A 19,072-nucleotide genomic window follows, 5' to 3' on the forward strand; every position below is an offset into this window, starting at 1 on the left:
GCGGCAGTCCGGCACATATAACATGTCATTTCTTACTTCTTTGATATAATGGAAACACAAGGAAACAATAAAAATCGCAAAACTAGCAGAGGATGGTTTCGATCCATCGACCTCTGGGTTATGGGCCCAGCACGCTTCCGCTGCGCCACTCTGCTGTATATCCATCTAACTTCTCACTCCAGTATACAGCGCCGAGATGAGATTCTATGTGGTTGTCATACAGAATCGGTTGAACGTCCACCAAGGCTCCGCTGTTTACCCTTTTGTATACATCGTATCCCAAAACTAATGGTAGATTCCAAACCGCACGGATGTTAAGGTTTGGTCCGGGGCATAATATTTTGGGTCCGGAGCGAAACTATCCGTTTAAATCGCTTATTTAGTCAGCCTGTGGCCATGTTTCCCATTCAACCCGGAAAACCCCCCTACGTCCGCTGCCAGTACTTGCTCCCGGTTTGGCTACAATGGGAAACATGGCACATACCACATAGAACCTCATCTCGGAGCTGTATAGCGGAGTGAGAGGTTCTTAATGGAGCTACCATATAACATGTAATTTCTTACTTATTTGACTCTTTCAGACATTATAATGGAAACACAAGGAAAACAATAAAAATCGCAAAATTAGCAGAGGATGGTTTCGATCCATCGACCTCTGGGTTATGGGCCCAGCACGCTTCCGCTGCGCCACTCTGCTGCGTAGCCAACCATCCGTAATTTTGCTACTTAATTCTATCTTCTATTCATCATGAGTTAATGGAATAAAGAATTGGTCGGAATTGCAGTAAACGTGGTTAATGGTCATCGTAACATTATTATCGTTTACAGTTCCATCTACATATTCAGGGCCAGTAGCTCTTCTACTGTAGACTCAACTCTACTGTAGAGAACAAAATACATTTACTGTGAACGCGCATCGCGAACAGTGTTGCCAGATTCTGCGAGAGAAATTAGCAGCGATGGTCTATGAAAACAAGCCAAAAGAAGCGACTAGGCTATGGCTATTTGATAATAGCCGATCTAAAAGTTCACAACGCGTCACGAGCTTGTAGATCTGCTACCCCCCCCCCCCCTAACATTAGGGGGGGGGATAAGAAAGAAGCCCAAATGAAGCAACTACACTTTAGAAAGCTTATAAGAAGCAGACATGGCAACACACTGAAGATTCGTTAGCTGCCAAGCTAATGTATCTCGCGCGACCGTCTTGGAGGAGTTCCGTTCAAATCTGTTCAGATTCCGCACTTGGGGTCCTCCGAGTCCGAAGTGGAAAGTCTGGTGATGCAAGGTTAGGGTCCGTATGACAATCTTATATCAGGGCGACGCCAGGCTTAGCAAAAGACGACCACGAAGGGACTCGAACCCTCAATCTTCTGATCCGAAGTCAGACGCCTTATCCATTAGGCCACGCGGTCCGGGTGCATTGACGGTGTAGGTAGCCGGTATCTAAAAGCAGCAAGTCATGGTAGTCGGTATCTAAAAGTAGCAAGTTAAGTTTTATTTCTATTGTTATAAATAAGGTTTACATCTTACAGTTTTGTAAACATCCATAGATAGCATTGCCTAGGCCAATACAACAATACCACTGTTTTGCAAGGAAGTAAACAATATGCAGTATTTTTTTTGTTTTACATATTTTTTTGAAATACCCAGAGCGTGCTGAAACCTCAGTCGTACGTCATAGATACGTCATAGATAAGATACGTCATAGATGACTGACGACCCCACCAGCCACCAGAAGTTCCGTTCCATTCCCCAGAATCCCACTCACTTGAAACGAATCGAAATTATTCATGTCGCATGTGAGTTTTTCTGGTGTTCATTCACTGAAGACATCGTAGAACTGACATTACAGAAAAGATGAAAAACATTAACTTGTATATTCTGACATTTACATTAATATACATGACTTTCTCAATAACTCAAAAACAAACACTGACCACTTAGCCTGCTTGCACACAGTCTTTTCTGCAAAACCTTTCTTTTTCTCTTCTTTACATTCTTTTATCTTACTTTACTTCCTTTCTTCTAATTTACTTTACTTTCTTTCTTTCTGTTCCAACAATCATTCTCTTCTGCTGGTCTTCCTCAGTCAAAGGAAACTGATGCTCTCCTCTCCAACACAACAGGTGTAGCCAACAAACTTAATTACAGAAACACAGATGTGACAAATGACACCTAATTGGAAACTTACAACACATAGAACACACTTAGCGCCCCCAAGAGACATGAAAAGTCACTAGAAGGACAAATACACAAAATAAAACAATGACTTGATGCCAGCCCAGCAGTTACAATCAGGTTATCCCTGACATTATTGTGCAGCATATTTCTGTATGTGTTACCTTTCAACTGCAGGGTCTCTCTCCTCCAGTTGGTTGGTTCACGTTCATATTGGTCACACACAATATATATCTATAGGCCTATATCTTGAAAAATACTGTCTGGATTATGATGGAATATGCAGAGCACTTCCATGGTCCCCTAAACCTAAAGGACGAACCCTGCTGAATGTGGCATGCATGACTGATGAGGAACAGTCAGTGGTGTACCAGTATAACACTTGGGGTGCTACATAAAGAACGAGGAGTCTCTTTAGAATATCAACTTTTTACTCTTTTCATTCAACGTGTACAACCGGCAAACTCAGTACAACCATAGATATATATAATATCTATGAGTACAACAACAACAACATTTCTTCTTCTCTCCTCCCTCACTCTCCATTTTTCTCCTCTCCCTCTCTCGCTCCCCCTACTGCTAGCCATAGGAACTTTTCAGTCTTACAAAAGTACTCAAATGTTTTACTAAAAGTATCAATACCACAATGTAGAAGTTCTCCATTACAAGTAAAAGTAGGAATTCATAATTTACTTGAGTAAAAGTACAGAAGTATTGGCATCAAAATGTACTTAAAGTGCCGAAAGTAAAAGTACTCATTATGCAGAATGTCCCATTTCGCAAGTTTTCAAATGTATAAAAAACCTTTTGAAAATAGCAGATCTACAAGCTCACAACAAGCTTGTGAGCTTGTAGGTCGGCTATTTTCGAATAGCCAAAGTTGAAATAGGGCTGAAGTTAATGGTATGTATAATACAAATCTACAAAGTAATAACTAAAGTTTTCAAATAATTGTAGTGGAGTAAAAGTACAATATTTGTCTCTTGAGATGTAGTGGAGTAAAAGTACAATATTTGTCTCTTGAGATGTAGTGGAGTAGAAGTAAAAGTATATAAGATTGCAAATACTCCAATAAAGTAAAAATACCTCAATTTTGTTTTACTTAAGTACATGTACTAAGATGACAAGGACTAACTCTTTTACTCCCTGCAGGATGAACCCCAATGATTTTGGTGGCCCCTGCCCCCCACCCTTAAGACCAAAATGTCCACTTGCACAATCTAAAGATCTAACGGGCAGATTTCCATGAAACTTAAATTTCATTTTTAGCCACACTATTGGAGCATAGGAAGGATGGCAATGGCAGTTGGTTGAACCACTTTGGTCAGGAGCAAGCACACCCTCTAGGGGATTTTAAACTCTTGTTCTTTGGTAACCTTGTCTGTTCTTACATCCTTGCTAGTGATGATTACAAGACATGTCATAGATGACTGACAACGACCCCACCAGCCACCAGAAGTTCTGTTCCATTCCCAGAATCCCACTCACTTGAAACCTACTTTGCTTACCTTTCAAGAGATGCATTATTGTTTTTACCTAATGTGATCTACCTGGTTAACAAAGCCACATCAATGTTGTAATATATCCATGTATTATAGACAACTTTGCTTCATGTCATCAAAAGTCTTAATTCAACACTTCTGTGTGAGATTTAAACACGACACAAGAGGCATAATATCAATGCTTTATTAACATGGCAATAATGGGGATATCAGCTCAGTGATGAAGAGAGCTAACATACTGTATGACCAATCGTTGATGCCAATATTCTAATAACTAATAATACACACGTTTGAACCGGATGATATAAGTAAAGCAAATTAGGTTCACTCTAAGTATATGTTAGTGACATTCACATATAGGCACCAAAACTAAATGATAAAAAAGTCATTTAGAACAATGTTATAACATTCACACACAAATAAATAGATAACTATACAAGCCTTCATACGCAAAAGATGACATTTTCAAGTGCAATAGGTAAGACATTGCAGCACAGAAACCTATAGAGCCATTAAAGGACTGACAAAACAGGCTCTGGTTTGGCATCATTTACTCCAATGGCTTGATGTACTGTTCCTCACTCCTTGTCATATAAGACTGTAGTGCCTACATACATACGTTCCTGTCATACACTATTACATGTGATTCAACAACGCAACATATTATCAACAGTTTGATTTGTTGAATCTGGCATGTGGGTGTTGGTTTCCTGTGAACTCTACACACAGCAGTCCTCCAGAGCTAGGATTGAACTTTGTTTCAACAGTTAAGACAGGTAGTTCAACTTCATCACAAGTCCCCCAGTCAGAATGCCCTGAGAGACCCTGAGAGAAAACAAAAGTACTCTTGGACTTTCCAAACTGCAATAACATCCATTCTCTACATAACTCACATTTCACATTACCACACATCACAATTGTAGTGTTTCAGGTGCCATGGAGGTTACGCTTGAAGCATACATACTCTATGTCCTCAAACGGTTTACTGCAGAATTAGATATAAAATATGATCACTATTATCACATTCATTATAAGAAAGTTCTAAATCCTTAATTTACCCAAGAAAAAGGCATAGGTACAGTATATAGTGGAAAAGGTGCAATACGGTTGCAGTTTTGTTAGTTTTATATCATAGATTGTTATACAAAGGCTCAAGCTAGAATCCTTATACGGGTGACAATTCTGTTACATGTCCCTCTATAATTAAAGAAAAATAATCTGCAAACTGTTAAAGACATTTGATGTCTCATTGTAACATAAGCATTTTGACCTCTAAGCTCATCTTTATCAGGAACTATACATGTTTACTGTATGTTCCCAAGCCTTTCCTTGTCTTCACACAACGGCCAGTATATTATGTTTTGACCATTATTATCACAATCACAGTTATGCCTGGTTATGTGTAATTATATATTTTTTGGTTTGGTTTGTTAGAGGTGAGGCAGCAAAATACACCTTCTTTCTCGACAATGTAACAACTTATACTGTATGTGGTGTCAGAACAAAAGACAATAAAAATACATTAGACTTTACTTAACAAAGCGACATATCTATTTCACAGCCTTAAGCATTGAATATGCTCTTGCATGAGTGTTCATAATACCTAGGGCACAGAAAAGGCAACAATCTTCAGAGATTGTTTGCGGCATCTTTTCACAAAGATGGAGAAGGACAGCAGCTTTTGTTCTGCTAGCATTTAGCGGGTTTACCGTTCCGTGACATTCAGGACTCAAAGACAGGACATTTTGAGAAATAAGCAAACGCAAAACAATCTTCTCATCAGCATCATACTTAAATATAATTTTACTTGCCTGCCTTGATTATATAGAATTACTACTCATGAATGTTGATAACTCCTGCACCATGGCCTAATGGTGATATGCTCCCTTTAGAGTGAAGTAGCGTGACACTGAGAATTTCACAGTGGAAGGATAAAGTTCCTTATTCAAACATTATTTCCACAACTGTAAGTGCATAAATTGTGGATGCCCTAAATTACATTTACTTACTTAATCCTCTCTATTGCATTTGAGCGCTGAGTTTCTAAGTTCGTTGAACTGGTCTTAAATCTCGGGTGAGGCATCCCTAAAATATAAAATACAGTATCAAGGTCGCACACACACACATGCGCTCGCACCGCACACACGCGTGCGCACATACAGTACACACACACACACACACACACACACACAGAGCAGTGCGCCATAGTAGCAACATGCTCCAGGCAAAAGGTCTGTTGACGGTTTAGAATTAGAAAATGTACTTTTATAGATATAATGATAATATACCAGCAGGTGAATTATTAGCCACTCCAGCTCACTCTTGAAGATGGTTGAGAAGAATGGAGACTATAACTGAACTATATACTGTATGCCGTAATGGATTGATTACATAGAGCTCAACATGTCACGGTCCTGTTTTAATCGGCTATTTAATCCATTAGCGCACTGGTTCCCAAACCTTTTAGCTCGAGACCCAAAAGATAATAGCTTGTGCCCCTGGGCACAAGCTAGTGAAAATAGCAAATCTACAAGCTCACAACGCGTCACGGTACGTTGCGCTGTGAGCTTGTAGATCAGCTATTTTCTCTACTTCTTAAACATTTGTTTTCTAATTTATGGAATTTCTTAGTTTTTTTTTATTCATGAAATAATTTTTGATCCTAATGGATGAAAAAAAAATGTTTTTTTGGGGGGGGTGTTTTGAAATAATAATAATAATAAAAAACAAAATGTAGGAAACAAAAAATAAAGGGATATTTACTCATGAGTCGTGACCCATAAAAATGTGTCCGTGACCCACAAATGGGTCCCGACCCAGTGTTTGGGAAAGCCGCTAAAGCACTGCTGAAGTTTAGCGGATGCACATTTCTAGAGGCAGATTTAATCATTCGGTGCAGTCGTGTGATGGTGGTGAGAGGCATAAGGCTGTATCTTGGCTGTATCTTGTTAATGTTGTTAGTATAGCTGTAAGTCACAATTGCTCTATGTGTGGTTTTGTAGCAAAATGAAACTGACAATTAACATAGTTCTTAGGTAAGGATAGACAGAGAGTACATGTTCAATTGATGCAATTGGTGCCACAGCTAAAGAAGGCGCAAATTTTGATTGCTGTTTATGTTTTATAATTAGGGCTGAATGTAATTTTTGTAAAAATTTAAATTCATTTCATGCAAATTGGTTTCTTCCTTATTAGACTATTTTAATTATGGATGGAATGCTGGATTTCTAATCTGAGCTGAAACGAGCTGCCCATAAGGGGCTGTGTCCGCAGAAAGCATTTTTTGAGCTGCCATTGCCTTTCGGCATGCATTTCTATGATAAAGATGCACTAGGAGCCATCCTCTTCCCAACGCCTTTCGTTTTTTAGTGCGTTCGGCAGCTTGCGTCATTTTTGACGGAATGCTCTGGGGCACCTCGAGTATAAAACAGTTCAACATTTGGAGAGGAGCGCCACTCATCAATGCCGGGACTAAAAGATCAACCAACGTGACAGAGGGGAGGTTGATTACATACACTCCTACCTCTTCTCCTGACAGCAGGATCTTCCTTGAGATCCGCTGCTAAATCATCAGATCGATCATAGCAACAATAATTTGGAAGGGCTCTGGGTATTCACATGTTTGATATCCAAAGCGCTCCACCATGAACAAAAACACATTTCTGTGGAAACACAGCCTCTAACAATGCTCCATACTGAACAAACAAAACAATCCCATAGCAACTCTCTAAACCAAGGTGATTATTGTTTACTAGATTTGCCAGACTTGCTAGATTTGCTCGTTTTAGCAGCTTTGGTAGCTTTGATGTCAGTCTTGGTCTTCTGGATACGAGAAAAGATCTCTTTAAAAAGGGCTTTGTACTCTGGAGTATTCTGGCCCAGTCGCTTATCCACGGCCTCCACCTGTTTGCTGATGCTCTCCATGGCCTCTGGGGTGGAAGGGGACAGGTTGGGGGTGGTTGGAGGCGCTGGGGTGGGGCCCATGGCACAGTCTTTCATGGAGGGGTCCCTGGAGACGGGCCGAGAGGTCTGGACCCCAGTATGACAAATGCCCTCCTCGTGGCGCCTACATTTCCCCAGCAACTCCTCGTACTTCTCCAGTAAGGCGTGGTACTGCTCATCCACCTCCCTGAGTATGGACATCCCCCTCTTCCTCACGCTGTTGGCGTGGATAGCATAGCTCCCCCTCCGGCGGCCCGAGGCATCGCGCGCCACTATGGCGTTGAGCGCCGTGTCACTGCAGCTCTTCCTCACCGGGCTGGATGTAGGCAGGGCCTCCCCTCCCACTCCCCCTCCGCCTTCCGTCTCCTCCCTCACCCCTCCTCCCGTCTCCCCCAGCTCCGGCTCCAGGAAGGTGTCCGTCTCCGGGGTGTTGTTGAGGAGGTTCTGCGTGAATGCCAGGCCGTCGTCCTCGCCGCTCATGAGGAACGTCCTTGCGCGCCGCAGCTGCTGCAACTCCTGGAGCTCCACCTCTAGCTCACGTACCCTCACCTGGCAGCTCTCAGCGTCCTGCCGGGGAGAAACATAAGAGTCATGATTCATGTGTAATCCCGAAGCCTGGTGTATACTTTTGTCATATGACGTTTCACGTTTGTGTACGACGGCCCAAGTATTAATTGGGGCTTGAATCCTACCTGCACCCGTTTCTCCAGGCGAGAGAACTCCCCCAGGAGAAGGTGGCACTCCTTCTCCGCTCCCTCCCTGCGTCCCCTCTCCGCCCGCCCCGCTGAGCGCAGAGCTGACACCGCCTCCCTCAGACGCTCGTTCTCTTCCTCCAGAGGCTGGCGCTTTGCGTCCACAGAGAAACTCTCAGCTCGACCCACCACAAATCCATCCTCGTAACTGATAGAAAGACACACACACACACACACATCAACTATTGTACAATATTCATCTTTTTGATCACAAGGTACTTCAGGGTACATACCATATTGTATAATATTAAAACCATAAAACAGTGTTCAGACATGTCACCCTGACCTGGGTGCCGTACAAAGCTCCCTCAGGCAAGGGAAAGAGTGGATGGTCTTGCGGCGTTCCCTCTTCTCCCTCTTCACACGGAGCTGCTCCATGGAGCGAAGCTGCTCTACCTGCCCTGAGAGAGATTCCACCTGGTTCTGCATGGTCTCAATGGTCCCTGTCAACCTGTCAGACACAGGAAGAGGATTGGTTAGGACGTGAGGAAGAAAGGGAGAATGAAAGGTGGGAAGTAGGGAAATAAAAACAAGAGAGGAAGGGAGGAAAGAAAGACAGAAAGGACAGAAGAACGAAAGAAAGGATTTTGGAGCTAGCTCAAATCCTGGTGTCTGTCACCTCTCTATCTTGTGCGATGAGGTCTTGCTGTCAGTCACCAGTGTGCGGTTGGTGAGTTCCAGTTCCCTGGCGGTGCTATCCAACTGCTCGTAGACTTTAGCATGCTGCTCATTCATGTCCCGCAAAACGTCCAGCTGCTTCGACAGGTACTGGAGGACACAAATTAACATAAACATTTTTTTTGGTTGAAGAAAACATGTATTGACTTGTCAAACACATGCACACACACCACACATTATTTAGATTTTGAACATGTTGATGAAAATTATGAAAAACATTTCATCCATAATCACATGCACAAAATCGGGATGCCAGGTTGAAAGTGGTGAATCCATATAATACCACCATTAAGCACCATACATACACACTACACACCCACATGCATGGGCTCATACAGTACATGCCTGACACACATCACTTGTGGTTAAGTCCTGTGTCTGACTTCATCTCTTGTTTCAGTTAATAGTATTGTTTAAAATTAACCACATGAACCCTACTGTCTCTATTCTGAGCTTATTAAGCAAAGATTCTGTGAAAACAGCTGATCTACAAGCTCACAATGCGACACGCTTTTGGCAAAGAGATTTGGTGTAGAGGGTAAACAGGAGGGGGCCAAGTAAGTACAGACCCTGGCCCTGGGGGTCCTTGGTCAACGAAGTTGAAGTGGTTAATGGCTTATGTCAGTGAGGAGGGAGGGGAATGAGTTTCCTGAATCCCTTGATTGAATTCTCTTTCACTATGCTGATTCTCAGTTTCCATTAGACAACTCATTGCCTGGGTTAATGGCTTACAACTTGTTTGTAGCTGTTTGGCAGTCTAGAAGGGACAGCAGTGGAGTGCATTACAATCACCAAAGTCTCATCAATAGATGAATGCATACCTATTTTATTTTTTATTTCATCATCAAAAGAAGAGCCCTGACACTTTTTAAGAATCCAAAATACATATTTTATGATATGCATTAGCAGGAGAAACAGAGACTACTGAACGTCTCATTCTTCATCCTCTTATTCCTCTTTGATCCGGCTGAATCGTGTAATGATCTCTCGGTAATATGCTGCTAAAATTGTCATCCATACCTCAATCTCCTGCACCTGCTCTTCATTAGTGATGTACATCTGCTGTAGGGAGTCCTCCAGCTCCTTGTTCCTCTCCAGCAACGTCTTGCCCAGCTCGGCCGCCAGGTGGAGGTCTAGACAAAAGGGAGGAGAGACGGAGAGAGAGAAGGAGACAGAAAGATAAATTGATGGGAATGCAGGGATGCCAGAGAGCAAGGGCCAAGATAGAGGCAAGGCCAGGCAGGTTTATTTGTATGGCACATTTCGACAACAAGGCAATTCAAAGTGCTTTACACAAAACAATACAATTAAATAAAACAGACAAATAAGAGAATGCAATTCAGAATCAAAAACCTCAGTAAAAGGCAGTGGCAAACCTATCACGGCTGAGACAGAATGGTATATTGAAGATGTAAGAGGGCCAGAGAGGATTGGAAGGAAAGGAGGACTAGAGGGAACATTTAATTAGATTGAGAGAGGGGTGGATGAGCAACTGAGTGTGTAATAAAAGAGGGATGTGTAAGAAAAAGAGGCAGCAGCACATGGATAATCGCAAGGATGGAGATGTGGGGGGTGAAAAGTGACACATGGGAGTTCATTACATGATGAGGTGCAGTGGCTATCTAGGCTATCTGGAGGTACAGTAGTACAGGCTGATATACTGTATGCGCTCAAAACTAATGGAGCCCATTGTTCTACTTTTGGAAAGGACCAAGGTGTCTGTCAGGAGGGCAGGGCACGGTGCTTTATTTTGGTCTGGAATAAAGCAGGACAGCTACAGGGAGAGAAAGAGAGCTGGAGCCAGAGAGACAGCATTCACAGTGCTCCTCCTTGCAGACGGTGTATGAAGGTCAGCGATGTGTGCCACGATAATTTGATGAAGAGCCCACCTCTCCAATGAGATCAGGACCAGAATAGGTGAAGATTCAGAAGCATGCAGTCAAGTGAGCTGCTCCTCGCTCACAAGAAGGTCAGAGGAAACTTCCAATGTGGCAGAAAGCATACCTTAGCTCCGATGTATAGGTGCAATATGCGTGTAATAGAAGTTGTCAAAAGTATAGGTACTTTTCCAATGCATGCCACGTGTTTAAAACGATATGATTCTATTAATCGATTGTATTGAAAGTACTGTACAATCAGATTCCTGTAAAAAAAAAATGTTCTCTTCCTTTTACAGACCAGTCCATGTAAATATGTATTGCTTCAAAGAAAGATATTGTATAACCAATAGTGCTCAACAAAAGGTATTTTGATTGTGCAAAAATTATACCATCAAATCTAATAATGGACTTTGTGTGCTTAGGATTTTTTTTTTCTTTCTTCTTCTTCTTTTTGCCATGCATCAAAAGAGGTATGGAGTATCATTATATTATATGTATACAGTATACAGTACACACACACACACACACACACACACACACACACACACACACACACACACACACACACACACACACACACACACACACACACACACACACACACACACACATATATAATGTATATACACATATATTACACCTGTAATATAATGTACAGTATTAAATAATGCATTGCGTCGTTCAGGGAGCTTTTAGCAAAAGCATGCAGCGCTCCATAGCGCTGTGTGGGTCGTAAAATAATGGAAGCACTTATGAGACCTCTTTATTGCCTTCATTTGTCCTTCCAACACATACAGTACGGACGGACCTGGATGCTGAGTCACTCTCTCTCTGTTCAGCACTGACAGGTATTCGTGGTGCACAATATTGTCCGGTCTCATGAGTCAGCAAGAAGTGAACTGAGACAGAAAGAGAGACGAGGCTGGACTGAAAAGCCGATAAGGTCGTCACACTGAGACTTCTTCAGCAATCAATGGTGATCACTGGGAGTGATTCCAGACGTTGATTGCTTTCATTCAACTCTAACCTCTGACCCAGCCGTGTGTTTGCATCTGGGCCTTAAGAGCAAAGTGGGGCTCGCAACTCACTTAAGGGCCTAAACAAGAAATAACATGCAAGTCGGCAGCAAACAAGCATTTATACAGTTCACAGGACATTTCAATCATATTGCATACATACACTCTTATTCCTCATCATTGCAGGCTTTTCCACTACATCTACATGTTGCCTCTTCCTGTCTTTCCTCAATTAAACTGTGTACTGAGCATACTACAGCGTAGCATGCTGTTCACAGCTCCTGCACATGGGCTAATTCAACATACGTGCTTCTGCACTGACAGCTTAATTAATTCCCATGTGGGCTTGGCCACACACAGGTAGGCTACAACTGAATGCAGCAATCCGTAGAGTTATAGGCTTGATTTATACAACGTTTCACAGAGGTGTAGTGCACCGAAAACAGCGGATCTACTAGCCCACAACACATCGCAGTACGACACGTTGTGGGCTTGTAGATCTGCTATTTTCGGTGGGTGACACCCACGCACAGCTAAGCACAATAAATAAGTGCTAGAGTTGTCAATGGTGTGTCTGTGTAGCCATCCCCTCCCCTATTGACCAGCCAGTTAGAAGAGGTCTGTTGAAATCAAACTCTGATAGGCTTCGTTTTCTTTGAGAATGTCTCTTTTAGGTGATTTCAGTAATTTCACATTTATATATATTTTTGTCTTAGTTCTTCTTGTCACATGGCTCGCGTATAATTAGTTCTTCTTTCATCACATACGCCCGCACATCACACCAGGGACTTTTTTCACCTCCAACACAAGAATGGGTTCTGTGTGGTACTAAACAGTTGTACAACTGTGCTTCTGTTATTCACCCTATGGGGTTAAATAAGGCTCACTGCACAGCTGTGTACTTAGTTGTACAGCCATGTTACTCACCGAAAATAACTGATTTTGAATGACCTTTTTTACAGTTGAAAATCGATTATTTTCAGCGAGCAACGTGATCATATGACCAAAGTATAAATTAGGCTTGAGATAGCACTGGAGACACTGCTAGAAATGTGAATACTCATAAAGAATACTTAATAGAAACACTACACTCTGTGCTTGTCTTATTTCTGATGTAATGAGTTACAAGCCGGCACAGCTGGGGCTTTTACAGCCACTTGGATGGTGTTGCTCTCATAAATTATCTTGTGTTTTCCTCGAAAAAAGGAAACTGAATTACATAAGCAGAGAATGTGTACTCCTTTGGCTGAGGTCCGCCGACAACAGACCAAAACCCCTCTCTAAAGCTAAGGGCGGGTTTGAAAACTCCCAAACCAGACACCACCAATAAAACACACAACCCAAAACACTAGCTCAGCGTCTGTATTCACAGTTCTGTCTCTCTATGATGATTACTGGGATCGATTTGCAGAGATAAAACAGGTTTACTCAATAGCCCCCCACTTCAGTGACAACCTAAACTGGGGAGAGGGAAAGATAGGAGAAAACTGGGATAGAGGACTGAAATGAGAGAAGTGAAGAGATAAATGTTTTAAGTTCCCCTCAGTATTAACCACATGAACCCTAGCGTCCCTCCCTATTCTGTGCATGTCATATTGACGAGGAGGGGACCAAGTACAGACCCCTGGGGGACCCCAGTCCACAAAGTATATAGGTTTTGAAATGGTTAACCATCCAATACTGGCCACCAGCCATTCAGTCTATTTATCACGACTCTGTGTTGTAGCCCAAAGAGGACGACATTGTCATCGTCATCTCAGGGTCAGTGCCTCATACACAAGCTACTGTGCTGCATGAATTTTCTGCACGTTGTAATAGACAATTGACAGCCCCAGTTGTGCCTGTAAAGTAATGCATATGCAATCTCAAAAAAGCTTTTGTGCACACACAACGTTGCATGTGTAAGCAGGGCAATCTGTGCCCCCTGTTCCTGCATGCATGTGGAATAGCGATCTTCTCCAGCAACACAGGAGGAGTTGTTTTGGTAGGTGCGTATCCCTCTTGTGAATCATTGGAATGTGGGAAAAAAAACTGTCCACTTCCTGTCCCCTGATCTGAGCTACAGACCCACTCTGAGAGAGCAACACAGTCAAGTTTAAAGTGCTTTCTTTAAGTGGTGCAAGCACGTTATAGCCTGTAATAAGAGTAGACTGCCCTGGAAGCAACTCATTAGACGTAAGCCCAGCCTTGATAACCAGTGGGTCCTAGGCTCCTAGCAAGCCTCCTGTCTCAGCTGGTCTGGGCACATATTTGCCTCTTGGACTAATGCCATTACAGGCCCTGGCTGACAAACAAAGGGTTTGAACAAAGAAGCATCCTATTCACAATGTTTGCACCCTTTTAATCTCTTCTGTTTTGTTTCAGTGTTGGAAACACGAGTCGTAGCCACATCTGCAAACATACTCCCACTTTGCATCATTCCACGTTTCACATCTGCTGAATTTCCAGGACACAGTTGATTGTTTTTTTCCTTTCCTTCCAGTGAGCTTGGTTTGGCCAGTGATCCTCCTAACATCACCTCACAGTGATTCCTCTCCTCTCCAGCTGGAAGGTAATACAATGCCAGTGGTGTCTCTCTTTCTGATGGAGTCATTGCACCTGGCAGTGTCACACACATCTGACAGTGTGCACAGCCAGTCAGCACTTTAAAACCCTGAACCATACCCAACCTGACACTTGCACCTGGGGGGTCAGGACAGGAGTCCTCTCCTCTGTGGAGCACGCTGGTCAGGGGCAGTGCAACATTGAGATGGATGAATAGAAAAGAGTGACAAATTGTTCCTCAATATGCAGTTTTGGAAAATGCAGTCCTTTCTACTGCTGTCTATTTCTTTGCACTCTCTTTTATCTCCAAGAGTAAAGAGAAGACAAATCACCCACTACCAAGGAGATATTTTTTATCTCTCCGCTGTCATTTTGTAAATTATACTGTATGTGAAGACGAAATACGTTTATGTGCCATGCAAGTTATGTGCATGTGTGTTTGAGCATGTTTGTTTGTTTGTGTGTGTGTGTATGCATGAGTGCTCTTTCGTATCAAGAGCCAAGTAAAATCTCTGCATCAGCTCATTGCACCAGTGGCACCACCACTGGTAGGTTGTGTAATAACTGCTTTGGCACAGACTAAGTGATAGATTAAAGAAGGCAGGAAATGACAATTGGTGCAAAGGGAGAGGCGGTGTATGTGTGGGTGATTCTGTCATTTTCTTTCTTCTTTTCATCTAAAATGTTCGGCTGCTTGAATGGGAGCAGACTGACTGTGAAGTAGTAGGCTACCACGCAGATTTTACTCGGGTACAGATCATGTAAACCTTACCACCAGAATAAAGAGAAATAGCCTATAACTACCTTTTCAAAGAGCATGATAAGACATTAGGTTGCTTCTCGAGGAAATGACTCCTGCTCTAGTAGGCTATAACCTATTAGGACACACTCAGGATGAGCTGAGTGGCTAAACCAGTGCTTCTCAAACTATTACATGTCAAGGACCCCCAAATGCACACTTATTAGCCTGCGTACCCCCATTTGAAAATATATGCCAAGGACCCCCATAAGAGAAGATTTGTACTGCTCAACCATTTTAATCCCCAGTTTGACATGCATTAGGCTACGGACCCCCATTTACTGGCATTTCTATCTCTGGGACCCCAATTTATATTGTAAAATCAGTGTTAATTTAACTCTGAGAGTGTACAAATGGAACCAAATGGACCCGTTAGGGTCCATTTGGTCCATTTGTACACTCTCAGAGTTACAGACCCATAAGGGTCCATTTGGTTCCTAACTATCTATCATTTAGCTGGGGACCCCCTGGAACTCCCTCAAGGACCCCTGGGGGTCCCCGGACCCCACTTTGAGAACCAAGGGGCTAAACACTATCAAATGCCATTCAATCTGACTGTTTTTAATTAGTCAAATACTTCCATGTAGCCTACACTTGTGAAGTGTAGCTTTTATTCCAAAATGCATGGCCAAAGTAAACTCCTTGAAGACTTGTCTGGTCCCGTTATTTGCTGAGGGCTTGTTCTTTGTGCTTGATGGTTTATCAGGCATTATTATAAGTCATAGGCTGCTTCAAACAGATCAAATACGTCTTTTTTGATCACTTCAAAAGAAAGCTGTGCTCCATTGTTGTCGGTAGCCATGACAAAACGGGTAGTTGGCATACTGTCAAAGTGGCACAGATTGTGCATTCTATGATGATATATGATTTTTTTTTAAAGTATGTGCATTTTAAACGCAAATGATGTGTAGGTGACATCATAGCTCTTGCATGAAAAAAGACCTTTGTGCAGTGGTGTAAAGTAACTAACTAAGTAAATGTACTAAGTACTGTACTTCAGTAAAATTTTGAGGTACTTTTATTTTCCTGGAGTATTTCCAATTTTAGTACTTTTACTTCTACTCCACTACATTCTAGAGGCAAATATTGTACTTTTACTCCACTACAATTATTTGAAAACTTTAGTTACTAGTTACTTTGTAAATTTTGATTATTATTACAAAACATACAGTAACCACTTCAGCCCCAATATACATTTCGGCCATTTGAAAATAGCCGATCTACAAGCTCACACTGCCTTGCGCATTGAGAGCTTGTAGATCTACTATTTTCAAAATATTTTTATACATTTCATACATTTAAAAACTTGTGAAGTGAGTCATTCTGCATATTGAGTACTTTCTACTTTTGGTACTTTAAATACATATTGATAGCAATGCTTATGCACTTTTACTCAAGTCAATTTTGAATTCCGGACTTTTACTTGTAACGGAGTATTTCCACATTGCAGTATTGATACTTTAAAAAATGTGAGTACTTTTTCCACCACTGCATCATAGCTCTTGCATGAAAAAAGACCTTTGTGCAGCTAGAGAAGAGCTGAGCTCATCCTGATGGGATGATGCTGCATGCAGGGCCGTGTGGGAGTACAGACAGAGAGAGAGGAGGAGGAGGAGGAGGGTGTTTATGCTTACCCTGCTCCAGATCTTGCTGATCGTACCATGGTTCCTCCTCTTCGGTCACGAATTCTTCCATGATTCTCCCTGAGCTTAGCAGCATGGATGATCAGCCAGCCACCTCCACCGAACTGCAGGATCGAACACGCGCGCTCTCTCTCTCTCTCTGCGTGTGTGTGTGTGTGTGTGTGTGTGTGTGTGTGTGTGTGTGTGTGTGTGTGTGTGTGCACGCGCGTGTGCGCGCGTCCTCACATGCACAAGGAGGATGTTGTACACTACAGTATGACGTCTTGCTACTGCCGCTTCGACACTAAACAAAAGACATCCAGTTTAGGTCCTCCAGCACCGGCGGTGACGAATAACTGACGCCCTCCTCTAATATCGAACACACAACAAAGCCTACTTTATGTCTTTTTAACTCCACATCCACTGTCTTTATAATAACGTATAGGCCTATAATACGCCTGTGGTCTGGACTCTGGAAGTCAGCTGTTGGAACTGGAAGAAGAAGTGTTGTTTGGCTGTTGTATTTCCCATGGTATTTCCTATGTCCTTCCTCCGTCACACCCACCAGCCTCTCATCCGTCCCATGCTGTTCCAGGGACCGCTGCTGTGCTGCAGAGACACACTGTGTGACTGCTAGACGTGGCAGATGATGATGATGTTGCAATAGCTCGGCAGCAGCAGCAGCACTTCCTCCCTGTCTGTGTCTGCTGCCTCCAGCCGACCATGAGCATCACAGTCAGTCGGCACCTAAGTGTTGCCAGATTGTTTGCGAGATAAATAAGCAATAGGTCTATGGGATACACAGGATAGGTGGGCACTACTAGGGACATCTGGGCACCGTACAAGATGTTTAATATTGAAATTAATATTTGTAAGTAACGTGAAGTAGGCTATGATGTGAACATGCAGGGTACATCATTATCACACTTAATTTTATCCTTCAACTTCTTGTTTATGTCCCAAGATGACTGGATATACAGGTAGCTATTGTAGAAATATCAGACCTTAATTGTCGAATGTATAAGTATGTTCTAATCATTTATATACTTTACTTTACTTAAAAACATTTTCCTCTTTTTTTTTTTTACATAAAAAATAGCCAATTTAACACAAGGTGCCCGCTCTTCCTTGGTGCCCACCTATCCTGTTAACTTACCGGTCTATGAAAACAAGCCCAAAAGAAGCGACATGGGCCAAGAGCACTTTAAACCTATAATACAGTACAATGGCTATTTTAAAAAAATCTTGAGAAGAAAGGGCTATATGTATGGAATATCTTTTAAACATTTTAACAACACACACCTGGTACGGGGGTCCCTGGCACAAATTATAATTTCAGATGGGGGTCCATGGACAAATTATTATAATTATAATATCTATATTATAATTAATTAACACATTCGGTGGGGACATGAAAATGTTTGAGAACCACTGGTTTAAACAATAATCGAAAGAATTTGAAACAAGCCCAAAAAATAAGTAACTACACTTTAGAAACAAGCCCAAAAAACACAACCTGCATGCAACCTGCAACAAGCAACTTTACAGAAAAACAAGCCCAAGGTCGCTTATAATAAGCAGACACGGCAACACTGGTCGGTACATGTAGGTGACTATCATCAATCAATGTCAATGACCAACAACGCTTAAGGGGGTTGACATGGCTGATTCATTGGGCTCCAGGAGGTTCACAATCCTAAGGATAAATGAAGATTTCATATCAAATATAGAAATGATAGAGAAATATTACTCTAAATAAATTTAGATCATCAGACCAACCTGGACACTGTAGGTTACTTTATTGCTTTAAAAACACAGGATTCAAGCATTTTTCCTAAAATGCAGATGATACGAAATGCACTTTCTTTTCACAGTTTCATCTTAAATTACATCATCAGCTCCCATTGCAGGTTTGCAGTTAAATGCCATTCTTCAAGTAGAATCGATTCATTGCACAGAATGACTATTGCTGTGTGTTTACTTATGTCAAATAGGAAGACAGGGGTATACAGCTTGATTCTATATATTTATAACACTAGAGGGCAGGCATGAGCTACACATCTTTGATCAGCCTGTTCTATGATTCCCCTTCTCTTCTCAGGCTCTGAGGTGTAGCCTAATCACATTTCCCCATTAGTTGGAGCACTTTGCCCGATGAA

At 42.1% G+C, this 19,072-nt stretch overlaps 1 protein-coding gene across 1 annotated transcript; it reads right to left on the reverse strand.

Annotated features, from left to right (window-relative positions):
- Positions 1-3,888: 3,888 nt before the first annotated feature.
- LOC311060364 (cerebellar degeneration-related protein 2-like) lies at positions 3,889-17,502 on the reverse strand. Its single transcript, XM_084078528.1, has 6 exons — positions 16,926-17,502; positions 10,073-10,185; positions 8,994-9,142; positions 8,661-8,825; positions 8,315-8,522; positions 3,889-8,189 (listed from the first exon to the last, which is right to left on the reverse strand). Exons 1-6 carry the CDS (start codon positions 17,008-17,010, stop codon positions 7,422-7,424), a joined length of 1,488 nt encoding a protein of 495 aa, XP_083934654.1. The 5' UTR covers positions 17,011-17,502; the 3' UTR covers positions 3,889-7,421.
- Between the last annotated feature and the right edge of the window lie 1,570 nt (positions 17,503-19,072).

Source organism: Gymnoscopelus microlampas, assembly GCF_963454915.1.
Source record: "Gymnoscopelus microlampas genome assembly, chromosome: 14".
In the NCBI taxonomy this organism is placed as follows: Eukaryota; Metazoa; Chordata; class Actinopteri; order Myctophiformes; family Myctophidae; genus Gymnoscopelus; species Gymnoscopelus microlampas.